Source organism: Zonotrichia leucophrys, chromosome 1, assembly GCF_028769735.1.
Source record: "Zonotrichia leucophrys gambelii isolate GWCS_2022_RI chromosome 1, RI_Zleu_2.0, whole genome shotgun sequence".
In the NCBI taxonomy this organism is placed as follows: domain Eukaryota; kingdom Metazoa; phylum Chordata; class Aves; order Passeriformes; family Passerellidae; genus Zonotrichia; species Zonotrichia leucophrys.
In genome coordinates this window covers 94,978,144-94,991,818 of record NC_088169.1, presented here as the reverse complement: position 1 = coordinate 94,991,818, position 13,675 = coordinate 94,978,144, and the positions used below count along the sequence as shown (strand labels likewise).

Below are 13,675 nucleotides of genomic sequence, written 5' to 3'. Positions count from 1 at the left end.
CTAATCCTCTACACATTGTAAGGGGGGGGGGAGACAGTCATGGTAGAAAATACCAAAACATGGTTAAGCTCAAGAAAATTTCATCTTAAATAATTTGCTTTGTGCTTTTGACAGTCACTAAGATACAGAAATTATCAAGTATGAAAAGAATAGGCTACAAACTTTCAGACTCAAATAATTTCACGTATTTCTTGGTTTTCACCATTGGACACAGACATACATTTGAAAGTATTTTATTTCTGTTAATATTTCCTTATAATTCCTTTTATAATTTCCATAAATGGGCCTTACAATGCCCCATTATAGGCATGTATGCTTAGCCAAATCTAAATCTGCTGTTTATAGAACTGAACAGTAATAGAGGCTGTCTAACATGTCTTGGTATTTGCCCTTTCTGATTACACTAAATGTTGTAATCCCTTCATATTAAATGGTAGCACACAGCAGCAAATGAGTCCCACTCCCTTACGTCAGTAATTACAGTTAGGCTCCAGAAGATCAAATCATTGTTCTGAGTCTGGACTGAGTGTCAGCCATCAGGAAGAATTCTCAGGACTTGTCTCCAGGTGGTATAAATGAGAGATGGAATATCTTTTCCTCAGAGAAAAGTCTTTGGCTAGATGAAGAAGAAACAGCTCAATATATTTTGTTGTCCCTGAGTTTTGTTCAAGAACAGCTGTACTAGGGAATGTTTTGCTTGTCTTTCAGGGATGTGGTTTGACCTGGTGGGATGTCAGGTGTCCCACCAAAGCTGCTCTGTGACTCTTCTTCTCAACTGGTCAGGAGAGAGGAAATAAAAGGGAAGTTTCATGAGTTGAAGTTAAGGACAGGGAGAGGTCACTCACCGATTACTGTCATAGGCAAATCCAGACTCAATTTGAGAAATTATTAGAATTTATTACCAGTCAAATTCAGAGTGGGATAATGAGAAGTAAAATTGATCTTGAAAGCACCTTTCCCCCACCCCCTCCCTCCTTTGTGGACTTCATTTTATCCCTGATTCTTTTCCTCCTCTCCTTGGCAGTGCAGAGTACAATCAGTTCTCCACAACTTGTTTCTGCTGCTGCTTCTGCCTCGGGGAGGGAAGTCCTTGGCCTGCTCCAGCATGGGTTCCCTCTGGGGTCACCAGTCCCACCTGCACACCTGCTCCAGGGTGGGCTTCTCTCTCCACAGGGCCACAAGTCCAACCAGGGCTCTGCCCCAGTGTGGGCTTCCCACGGGGTCACAGCCTCCATCAGGCATCCACCTGCTTCAGTGTGAAGTTCTCCAGGGGCTGCAGGTGCATCTGTGCTCCCCCATGGACCTGCATGGGCTGCAGGAGAGTGTCCTGCCTCACATGGTTTCTGTGCCACAGGCTGCAGGGAATCTGTGCTCTGGCACCTGGAGCACTCCTGCCCTTCCTCCTGCACCGACCTTGGTGTCTGCAGGGCTGATTCTCTCACATATTCACACTCCTCTCTTCTCTGGCTGCAATTACTTTTGCCCAATAACTCATTTAAGAAGGGGAAAAAATTATCACAGAACAGCTGTTACAGTCTCTGTGGGCTCAGCCTTGGCCAGTTGCAGGTCCATCTTGGAGCCAGCTGGCATTGGCTCTGTCAGACAGGGGGGAAGCTTCTAGCAGCTTTTCTCAGAAGCTGGTCCTGTAGCTCCCCCAACTGCTGCCAAAACCTTGCCATGCAAACCCAATACAAAGAGCATTGCCTCATTCCTTCTCTTTTGTAGAAGTGTTGGAAAAAGAGATTGTATTGAATGATAGAATCATGAAGGCTTGGTTTGGAAGGGACCTTAAAGATCATCCAGTTTCAGCCCCTCTGCCTTGGGCAGGGATGCCATTCACTAGATTAAGTTGCTCATGGCCCTATCCAACCTGGCCCTGAAACCAGGCATTATCTGATAAATACAAGTGTTTCTATCAAGGCAGTTGAATAACAGTCTCATTTGAATAACTAAATAAAATTTAGTTCTGAGGTTACGTTTTTCAATTCTTTTTCCCCTTCATTGAATACATAAAGTATTTTCAGAGATTGCAGAGGGTAAATGAAAGTCTGGCAGGAGGCATTTATTATTTGAGGAATGGCAATAAATGTCAGAAATATTAAACTCTGGAAATATTTGTCTTACATGTAACCTGGAAGAAACAATGTTTACACAGAAAGTGAACCAAACCTCTTAGTATATTGGCAAAAGTAGCCAAGGCATCATTGTTGCCTCAGTTTTCCTTGGAAGGCAGCCTGATTGCTGCTCCTACACTGATGACTCTGGATTACTTATTCTGTATGACCAGAATTAGCATGAAGTGGTAAACTCTCTTCACCTGTGGGGTGGAGTTACTTCTCTTTTTGCAGAAAACTTGCACAAGACTATGAAAAGGCTGCATAATTTTCCTGAGGAATAAGTGTATTGCATCCTTTGCAGGTGACACTTGAAATCTTTTTGTTTTACGTTCTCCCCTGCAAAGAACTTTCAGCTGCTGAACAGGCAAGCATAAAGCTGTAATACCTTCAGTAAGGACTTCATCTCAGAAGGCATAGGAGATAAGGTTAATGCCTTTGTGAAAGATATTTCAGTCTTTGCTAAGATACCTGAAATTCCTGAAAATGAGAGTGAGTGCTCATCTAACATTCAGAGATCCTTCTGTTAGGAAATGAGTAGGCAAAACCCAAAAACTTAGAAAGGTGGAAAGCTCTGTAGGTCCTTCTTGTTTGATGTAAAGATGTGACTAAGATGGAAATGGGATTGTGAGGAAAGGAACCCCTTGCAGTGGTATTTGCTCTGACTTTCTTGGTCAGGATTTTGTTTTTACTGCTGGAGGTCATGTATTTTGTCAGATGCAGAGAACGATATGGTTACTCAATCTAACCTTGGTAGAGCTCCAAGAATTTTGATTCTGCTTTTATGGTGGTTTGTGTGTTAATCTGTGGATTATCTGAATTTCTAACAAAAGGTGCTGTGTGAAATCAGCAACTGTACCACTGTTTTTTTCCCCACATCAGCAATTGTAATGGCTGTGCAAGCAGCAGTGCCCAGAAGGTAGTTACTGCTGCTTGCACCAAGGTAAAAATGTTTTTGCCTTTGTATTTCTTGTGTTTCTTCTTCTTCTGTCTTTGCTCTTTATCTCTTCAACACCCACCTTTGAAATACAGTATTTTTTCTCTAGAAGGGCATTTGTGCTTTTTCTAGAAAGTCTTAATAGTATTTTCTGAGGAACAGTACAACCAAATATATTGTCTTAAGTTTGTGCCTTTTCTCAAGTCTGTTGGAGGGTTGTTTCAGGATGTGTGATTGTATAGGGATGTTCCAAACTTAAGAAGAACTTTAAAAAGCCAGATACCTATACAAGTCATTCCATAAAGACATATCAGAAGTGATAATGGAAAGTAGTTTGTTGTTAGAGCATTTTTTCAAAACTTTGGTATCTCTGGTTTTCATATTCTTGATCTACTGAAGATACATTTATGAAGAGTCCTAGAAGTCACTTGAATTCTAGTGCACCAGAAGCTATTTCAGTAGTGTATTCACTTCTGTAACTTCTTTGTAACTTCTCTGTACCACATTGTCCTGTTTTCAGTAGATGCCTGTCCTTGTTTCCACAGTACTCATACACCTGGTATTCACTACTCAGGCACAAGTGAGGCTTTAGCTGAAGAGTCTTGTCTGTATCCCTGGTAATCCTTGGTCTTCTTAACTGTTATCACACCTGTATTTGAAAATGAGTGAGGATAAAATAATCTCTCCTTTGTTAAAACAGAATTTGCCTCATCTACCTGAACAAAATCACTAGTCTATGCATGTGTGTGTTCAGCAGTTTTGAAATGTTTTGGGATATTTTATCACAGAGCAGCTGCCTTTCTATTGAGAACAGATTGGAATTGCATGGTGACTTGAAAAGGTGAGGTCAGAAGGGAGAGGGAAATTAATGCTGTGAGCCATTAGTATTGCATCTTCATTTCTAGCAGCAACTCTCTAAAAGTGCAAAAAAAGCCCTTTAAATCTGCATAGAAAAATACTTGTGGTTATTTGCATAGAAGTTCTCTTTCTCAGGAGTCTTGTATCAAGAAGAAAAATGTGTCATCCAAATCACTAGAATACATGTAGGTTTAAAAGAATCCAGCTTAAAAGTAGCTGCCTTAGGATATGTCACAGAAAAGATTGGAACTGTGTTGATGTGTTATGCAGGTCCAGGGAAAAATAATGTAAGAAGCATTTTCTCAAAAGTGAAAGCTGTATTTCATTTAGGAGTCCCTCAGGCCCCATCCAGAGTAATTGATCTGCATTCAGACTCCAAGCTCACACTTGCTTTGTAGTGAAAAAATGACTGCTCTTAGTGCATATACCCTATACTGACAGTTACAAAAATGAAATTAAAACCCAGCGTTTCTGATTGTGAGTGGGATATAACTATCCTGGTAATGGTGACATACTGCAAATTGTGTCCATCATGAGGCCTTGATTTTTGGAACTGCAGAAAATGGCTCATTAGAGAAAGCTGTGAAGTGAAGCACAGTGGAGAGTGCTAAAAACATGATTGATTGAAGAGCTCAAAGTCAGTGTTCTTTGTAAGTAAAATTGGCAATTGCAGGTGTGATTGCAATGATCACCTTGTGTTGAAAGTACCATCACAGATGTGTAACAAGTTCCAGAAGGACCCTTGATTCTTTAGCTTCTAGTTTCAACCTAGAGAATGTTGTGTAAGATACAAAATGTGAGGAAGCCTCCTTTCAGCTCCACAGCTGATAAATCTGAATTTCTTTGAAAATGCCTTTGAGGTATTACTTCAGACGACTCCTGTTTAATGGCAAAATCATTGTAAACATTTGAGCTGAAAAACAATTTAAAAAAAAAGGACTTCTGAAGTTAAAAAATGCTGTTTGGTCAAATGTTTGTTGAAGATGGTCACAAGCTAAAATGGAGAATAAAAGTGTAGTCTATTGTTAATTGCTGTGATGATAAAGGATAATTCCCATCTGGGATGAATACTTGATTTAGTTAAGTTCATGGGTGAACCTGTTTCATCTGTGAGTTGAGGTAGGTTTTTTTTTCCTTTCTCTACATGAATTTCACATTGTGATGAATTAAAACCTTACTTCTTGAGAACTGGTCTTCCTTACAAAAGGAATTCTGTGATACTAAGATACTAGATGCAGCTCTAAATTAAATTATTTGCCTTCCTTTCTTCTCAGTCCTTGTAAATTGCTCAATAGTTACTACTAGAGGTCATAAACTGGAGCAGATCTGTTCCGCTCTCTGTGGTGTTCACTGGATTTTGAACATGCACAATCTTTAGCCAGAAATCAGACAAGAATGATTTCAGCATATGATAATTTTTTTCACGTCTGCCTGGCATAGTAACCCACATTTTTGCAAGTTACCAGTTGATCTAACTAGTGGATTATTGCTTCAGAACAGTTGGGATGTTGAAATGTTGTGGAACTTTGGGTAGTGCTCAAGCCATAATCTAGCAATCCCTTCTGCACACCATGAAGACATTAAAATATTTTGATGAATCTAATAGGTATTTTACCTAAGCAATATTAACAGACAGAACTATATTTAGTGTTGTCTAAGATTGCATTGGGTTACACTCCCTCCATCCACCCACTGTAAAGTATAGAAATATAAAGTCAGAGGGAAGGACTTTTATATTCATCTCCACTTTCATACTGCCTACGATGCTGTTTGGTAGCACACTCCAAAGGCTTTCACTGCCATTTCTAAAAGATAAGGCAGCAGCCTATCACTATTAGATTTGCAGTCCAACACAAAAACTAAACTCTTTCTAGCATTAAGGCAATGTAAATTAACATGCATGAAATGTGTGAAAGTGCGTGCTGAACTTTCTTTGGTGGCTCTTACTAAAGCACAGGACGTGTGGGGTTTTTTCCCCACCAAAGGTGGAAGTGAAAGCCTTTCAGAGTGTGTTATCAACAGTGCCTAGGCAACAGAAAAGTGTGGTGGAATGCAGCAGTCTTTCCCCTCTTTATTTCTGTGCTTTCAAGGTTTGGGGTGGATGTGTATATCCTGATGCAGTCGTGATTGTCACTAAGTATAGTTTTTGTTTGTTAATTTCCTAGTTTGTATACAGCTTTGCTGTACTTCAGTGGATAGCTTCCCCAGTCAGGGAGAAGGGGAACTACATCTTCCTGGGAGTCAGAAGGAGAACTGCACAACTGAAGCTTAATCCTGACTGTGGACCCTTCTGAAGGGTATGAAAGGCTATCACATACCTCAGAAAATGTTCTGTGCCTTAACTCCGCAACCCGTTGAAAAGCTGTGGAGGGCAGTACATCAGACACAATCCTCCATGTCTGACAGTGAAGACATCATAGGAGTTCTCTGCTCTTGACAGGTTAAGAAACTTCTCACTTCTTTTCTAACATACCTTAAATTTTCACAAGAACATCTGGAAGTCTGAGTATGGGTAGGCATGGTAGCCACAGGATCTGTGCCATATTTTTCCTCCTCCAGAGTTTCTTAACCTTGCAGAAGAGTGACACAGGCAAATGTAGCAAATGATATATTTTGTGTCAGTTTTAAAAACTCTGGAATGAAATGCATTTTTACAAAATGTGGTAAAAGTTACAAGCTCAGGTTTGTCAGAGGCTCTTCTCCAAAAAGGCCACTGGAGACCACTCCAAAAGCAGTGCTGGGGATATGGAAAAGAAGTTACATGATTCACACAGAGCTGTGGTTTATACAGGCATCAAATTACCTTAAATATACAGTGTGTTGAGTTTATGTCATAGTTGGCATAAGTAACCTCAGAATCTTATCATGCTGTTTGTGGTAGTAGAACTTTAAGAAGTATATTCATTAAGAGCAAAATACTGCAGTGCTGACAAGGTCATATTAGTTTACAGACTAGAGAAAGTCAAAGATTAATCTCTTTCAGGTTTGACTTTGTGTTTAAGTACAAAATCTGCTTTCAGGCTTCTGCATACCTTATACCACATTGAGGGAAACAGAGCTAGAGTACCTTTAATTTCTGTACTGTGGCTGAAACCCACAGCAGTCAGTGGTGTGTTAACTGCCTTTGGGAGGCTGGTTGGTCTGTTTGGTTTTTTCTTTCTTTGTTTTGGTTTTTTTAAGATTGACCGATCCTAAAAGCAGGAGAGAGCTCAACAAGGTGCTGCTCATTATACTGTAGGTTCTTCCTGATGGCAATAACAGCCTTGTGTAAACTGGCTAGAAGTTTGCTTCAAACACAGCTTGGAGGATAGGCTTAGGTGTCTGTGTCAACAATAAAGGTTCATGAGAACTGAGATCTGAAGTGCTTCCTCTCTGACTCTAGGAAGGCAGTGTTCTTTGTACCCATGCCATAGTGTGAAGTAGTTTCAGCTTACAAATATTTGCTAAGTTTTTTATGAAGCAGTTGTAAATTGAACAAATAAACAAGGTAACTGGAAAAGAAGTCACTGAGAACTAAAATTTCCTGCCAGGAGGGGGAGATCAGAGCAGTAGGGCTGTATTTACAGCTGCCAATTATATGGTGACTGTTTTGATTTGTTAAAGGTAATGTGAGAGGTTGCAGGAGCAGGAAAAATATCACAGTCTAAGACTTGTTTGCTTTCACATTTATGTGATAAATGATATGTGGGCATGTGGTGCCAGCATGTGCACACTAAAAGTGCGTGTGTGTTTGCCTATCACAAGTGATTTAGGTGTGGGAACCCAAAGGGAGAGAAGCAGATTCTCACAGGGCTCAAAATATGAATTTAATATCCTATTGCTGAAGACCTCCCTAGCAACAACTAACAACATATTTCGATGAAACATTCATGCAGGTGTAATGAAAAATTCATTTTCGTAATCTAGCTTCAGTCTTTAAAAATCCAATCCTGTGAAGTGAAGAAACTTCATTAAAATAAGACATGTGGAGTGTTTCCAAGAGACAGGCAACCCTCCTAGAGGACTACACAACTGGGATCCCAACTATTAAAAAACCACCCCAAACCAAAACAGCATACACACCCCAAACCAAACATAGAAAAGTTGACACTTAAGAAGTGAGCGTCAGGTTTGCTGAAGTACTGAGCGTTAGAAATTAAGTTTGAAAGTTCATATTTCAATTAAAATTCAATTTCAGTTAAAAATCAGTTTTGGTTTTTGGAAAGACTTGTAATTACAACTCCAGATGGGGTTCAGTTCCAACAAATACCAATGGATGCAGCTGGGCAAAAACTTCAGTGTTAGTTTAATGTATTAAAGAATGGGCTTTAGATTGCCTATTATGCAAAAAAGAGATTTCTAATGCATTTTGTAGATAGCACCTCTGTGCCTAGTAGTGGCAGCCTAAAACATTTTTATTTCTTTCATGTTTTTCAAATTCTTGTTGAACAGAAATCCCTTAACTCTCTTCCTTTTGTTTGAAAGCTATACTTATCTTGAGCATTTTCTATGCACTACACTTCTTTAGTCTTAAACACACTTCCATATCAGGCACACACATTATAGGAATGCTAAACAAGTAAAGTAATTTGAATTAAGCCAGTCTAAGACCTTAGAAGTTTAAGTGCCTCATCCTGCCACAGTTCTTTAGGGCTTTGCTCTGCCTGAGGCTTGCTTTTCTTAAAAAACAAGAAACCAAAAAACAACAACAAAAAAAACCCCTCACTAAATCAAATTCTGTTTTAGCATTTACTGTTTTATTACTTAAAAGAAGTTTACCTGAAAGGGAAACAGGACCTGTTTCCACAGTAACTGTTGTTCCCACATAAAATATCATAGAGATGGGAATCCTTAGGCATTCTAGTGTGCTTTCAAGTGTAACTGCTGTGGGCAGGCTGCAAGTCATAGGGTGTAAATATAGATCCTGCCTAGCACTTACTCTGCATTGGTACTTTATTGTTTCCTCCCTTGCTGAGCTTAACTAGACTTTTGAAATCTAGCGAAGATATTAAGGTTAAAGCAGATAATTTTCTCACCTAGTTAATGTGGTTTTTTTTCTTAAACCTGAGCTCTTAGAGTTTCAATTGTTTGAGAGGCTGCTAGTGGAAAAGCTTTGTGGTGTTACAGGGGGAGAGTTGAGAACCTTTCACTCAGACTCATGCTAGGGTGAGATGGCAACACTTATATTGCATGTCAGGCAGCAGAAAACATAAAAGTATATTGACTGGTAATGATCTCTCTTGAGTCAGTCTCTTTCAGAGAAATGCCTTATGAGAGGCTGTGATTCATTGTGGTGCTTTAACTTGTTCTGCTTGGGTAAAGATAGCCAATTTCATTGTAGAGCAGAAACGAAGCAAGGTCCCCATAGCCTTTTACACAATAGAAATAGAGATAAGAGCACTCAGCCAAGAGATGGGAGATCTGGATTCAGTTCTTTCTGAGGGTTCAAGTGTGTATTTCTCCACTCTGAAGAAGAGTAATTTTACCCATTGAACTGAAGCATTCAAGCACTGAAGCAATGAGTTCAAAGTTGATTGAGCCTGAAGAAAAACAGTAACAATCTTTTGTGTTTCTCCCACTTAATTGCCCTGCTGTTGCTAGTTCCCTTTATTTTGGAATTGTCTTACTATTTTACAAGTTTTAAGTTGAAACCTTTTAAGGTAACTTTTTTTTGGCAGTAAGAAGACTCAAGTGTTAGTTACTGCCTGTCAGATAAAGTGTGCTCATGTAGTTGCACACTATCATGTAACATACTCTGATTTTAGTATTTATTATAGAAGTTGGTTTTGAGAATACACTTTCTAAGGAAATGAATCTCCTGTAAAAGGATTGTTTTGGGGAGAGGATTTAAGAAGTGATAATGAGATATTTTTTTACTTGTTTTTTTCCACAATAGTGAAATCCTAATGCCCTCAAATATCCCTATCCTAGATCTGTATCAAGATCTTTCAGTAGGCAGTGCTTGACATCCTGGAACACATTGTTCTTCTTAGGGCTTCTGCCTCAACGACACCCTTGTGTACAATTCTCTGGACTCACATAAAGCCAAGGGTAGGCTGACAAGTCCCCTTTCTCCTCTCCATCTGATGAGAACTGAAGTTCACTGGTGAAAACACTTTGCTCTCACTCTCTATGAGCACAGTCACAGTACCACTGTGGGTTCCCTGCTCAGCTGCTGTCCATGGCTGCATCAGGAGCTTTCTTGGCTCCCTGTGCTTGGGTTCTGCTCACTGGCTGGTTCAGCTTGAGTCTCACTGGCAAACCAACGAACACGTTTGTCTTGGGCATCTCCAGGCTTGCAGACCCCTTGAATATCAGCACAAACCCTCTGTCCATGCCGGATCCTGGACCTCCCAGTTGCTACTCAGTCAGTTTGCCAGCAATCTAAGTACACTGTGGTCTTCCATGCCCACCACTGCTTTTGGGGATACCAAATTCCCCCACCACACACGGCAGGTGCCCAGGCAAATGGGTTGTGTGACCTGCAGTTCCTTTGCAGCTGAGGTGCTGGGATCTTCATTAAGCTTTGCTCCAGTCCCTCTAGTAGCTGGCATCCAGGCACATGGGCCCTATGGGCTGTGATCCTGCCCCAGTGGTTGTGCTGCAATCTTCACCTGCTCCAGCTGCAGGTGACCCTTTCATCCACGACCTGACACCAGTTGCTGCCCCCAAATTCACGTTTTATGGGACCTGATTTCATGGCCTGTTTTGCTGCTGAGACACCCCCACCCACTGCAGCTGCTGGCCCCACAGACACAAGGGGTTCTCCTGAGGTCTGGTCCAGTTCCTGGCCCAAAGGGAGTCGTGCTCAGTTGCTAGCACCTAAACTTTACAGTGCTCAGGTGGGACAGAGAGAGTGGTTATGTGGTAAAATAGTTAAGGAAAGATTTGTTATTAAGTTTTGCACAGTTGTACTTGTCCCTGTCATCAGCTATGAAGTCCAGGCTGGCTCTCTGCCTCTAGTTTCTTAATGACCTATTAATTAGTGACTGAACCCTTTTCTTCTTTGTGATTGTTTCCTTATCCCTTGTCTATTGGGTTTGTGTCACTGTGTGTTTTATTTATTACTTTCCTGTTATTTGTATCTGCCTTTGAGCTGGAAAGGTCCTTGATCTGATAACCTTAATGAAGCAGATACTCTCATGTTCCAAATACCCTACAGTGATAATTTCACAAATTAATTGGATTTTTTTGCAGTAAAATACATGAGGGGGTAAAATGTATCTCTTTTTAAAGATACTTTTATCTTTTTTGATTTTTTTTAATAGCTGCCTCCTGTTTATGACCAATCACTTTCAGCAGTCATGTTCTAAAATTTCAGTTAAGGATACTTTTTCAAATCTTCTTGGCAATGTACAAATGCAGTACAACATGGCGTGATGGAGATAATAGTTTTCCTTGAGGACCCCAGATTGCTGTGTCAGAAGTGGGGATTCTTTAGAATAGGAGACAGTGTTCGTGGGCCTGTTGGGTGGTACAACTAAGAGTTTATGGATTTACGAAGCAGAGGCAGTGTGGATGCCCAGATAAACAGGAAGCATAAAAGAAATATCAAACAATTGTTTTATTTTTACCAGGTTAGCCATTCACACTATGAATTGACTGTAGCTTTATGCTCCATGTAATCTGTTTTCTTCTGCAGAGCTTTGTGCAAAGGATCTTTTTGGCTTTCTTTGGATTTCCCTTTGTTAGTTCTGTGATGATTTATGCTTGTGAAGTGGTAGATTAAAAAAGTATTCCTGAGATCTTGCTTGGTTGAATGATCCTTATCAAAATGTTTCAAATCCTTGTCATAGGTATATAGCAAAACTGGTTTAATTTTCATCTTACTGCAAAAGGCTGTTTTCAGAAGGAGTTACCAGAAACTTTAAGTTGCTGCTCAAATGTTCATTTGGCTTCTTTCACTTCGTTGAGCTAAGCAGGAGAACCCTCCTGCCAAACCATCAATGCTTTGTCTTTTCATCAGGTGGTTGCTTGTTTTGTGTAGTTCTTACATGAGCAACTTTGCTCTGTTGTCTTGTGCACTGGAAATGTATAATGGCACAGGGGCCTATGAAGTTAAGGGTTCTTAATGACTTAATGGTTTACTGACTTAATAGCTGAGAGTTTTACTACCTGGAAAAATAAGGGAACTATGGCATTCTTTTGTTGTCAGGGTATGATTAAGTAACTCATTAGATATGGCAGCCACTAGATTCTGAATGCGTTTTTGAATGAATTTCAAATGAGAACAGACCACAGCAATAACTAAGGTTTTGACTGTAAAGCTGAAAACTGATTTATCAGTTTTGGTGTTTGATAAAGTGACATTTCATTGTTTAATGTGTTATATTGGGCATGCACATTAACTCAGGGCAAAGAAGTTATTTCTAATTTTTATTATGACCCTGCCATGTCATTTGTTTTTGCAGACAGTCATAGACGCCCACATCTTCCCAGCTCTTATAAATATTTTGCAAACGGCCGAGTTTCGGACAAGGAAGGAAGCTGCTTGGGCAATCACAAACGCCACATCGGGAGGCTCTGCTGAACAGATCAAGTATGAAGTGGTTTAAATCTTTCAATGCAATAGGCTGAGTTAGTGTTTGTGCAAGAAAACAAACTATCAGCCTAGAAACTGAGAAAGCTTTCACTGTGCTTTCAGTGCTGATTCCAGAGAGACCATGGCCTTGTTATGAATGGGCCTTTCATTCCTTCAGGGAGAAATCATAAAAGTATTTCAGCTGTAATACTTATTTACATAATTATACCATTTGTCTTATGTGAAAAAAGCCCCTAAATGCAGCTTTTAAACTAACTTCTGAGAGGTGTAGAGTGTAACAGAGTGCAGTAACAGTCTGGAGAGGAATAGCTCAGCCCCTTGGACAATGGCATCACGTGCATTGTTTCTCCTGTTTTGCTTATACCGGTACATTATGCTTATATGCAGTTTTGTATAAAATAAAAATAAAGACTTCACAAGCATGTTAAATTAATCTAATTGCTCTTTATAGAAAATATTTAGAAGTTACCATTATAGAAATATAGTTTATGGTACAAAACATAAATTATTATTTCAGAGCTATATGGAGAAAGTGAGACAGAGAAAGGATTTTAGGGTTATTTTCATTGTTTCAGCAGAACTGACTAGATAGAAATAGATGTCTTTAATTTCTCTAATTCTTCCAGTCAGGTTGATACTTCATCTGATTGATTGTTTTGATTTGTTTGACCTTCATACTAAGTGCTTAAATGGCTACACCAATTATAATTTTACAGACAATTTACTGGGATCCATGTGATATTTTTCAGGTACTTAGTAGAACTGGGATGCATCAAACCACTCTGTGACCTCCTGACAGTAATGGACTCCAAGATTGTGCAAGTAGCTCTGAATGGGCTGGAGAACATCCTGAGGCTTGGAGAGCAGGAGTCCAAACGCAGCGGCAGCGGCATTAATCCTTACTGCGCTCTTATTGAGGAAGCGTATGGTATGGGCAAAACACCTGGTGAAATCTGGGGATGCTGACATGGTCACAAACTCATTGGAGCCTCAGCAGGCTCGGTTCTGTTAGTTCCCTTATCACTGTTACTGAAAATAATCTGTTCTTTGATAAGTCTCCAGAGTACTCCATCTTCTACATTATCTTTGTCTGTGGATTGATTGGAGAAGAACGTGCAGATCTTCTTTTCTTGATTCACACAGAATAAAAGGTGTTAGAAGAAAACCACTACAATTCCCAGCAGTAGACATTTACTAGAATTGCTAACGTTTGGATTTCATTATAGCATCATTCCCTGCTGTATT

At 39.8% G+C, this 13,675-nt stretch overlaps 1 protein-coding gene across 1 annotated transcript in view; it reads left to right on the top strand.

Moving 5' to 3' along the window:
• The window catches only part of KPNA1 (karyopherin subunit alpha 1), a 58,367-nt gene that overhangs the window by 33,142 nt on the left and 11,550 nt on the right, over window positions 1-13,675 (top strand). The window contains exons 12-13 of the mRNA XM_064723097.1: window positions 12,300-12,427; window positions 13,180-13,358. Coding sequence (XP_064579167.1) covers window positions 12,300-12,427; window positions 13,180-13,358 — 307 coding nt within the window. The remainder of the gene's footprint in view (window positions 1-12,299; window positions 12,428-13,179; window positions 13,359-13,675) is intronic.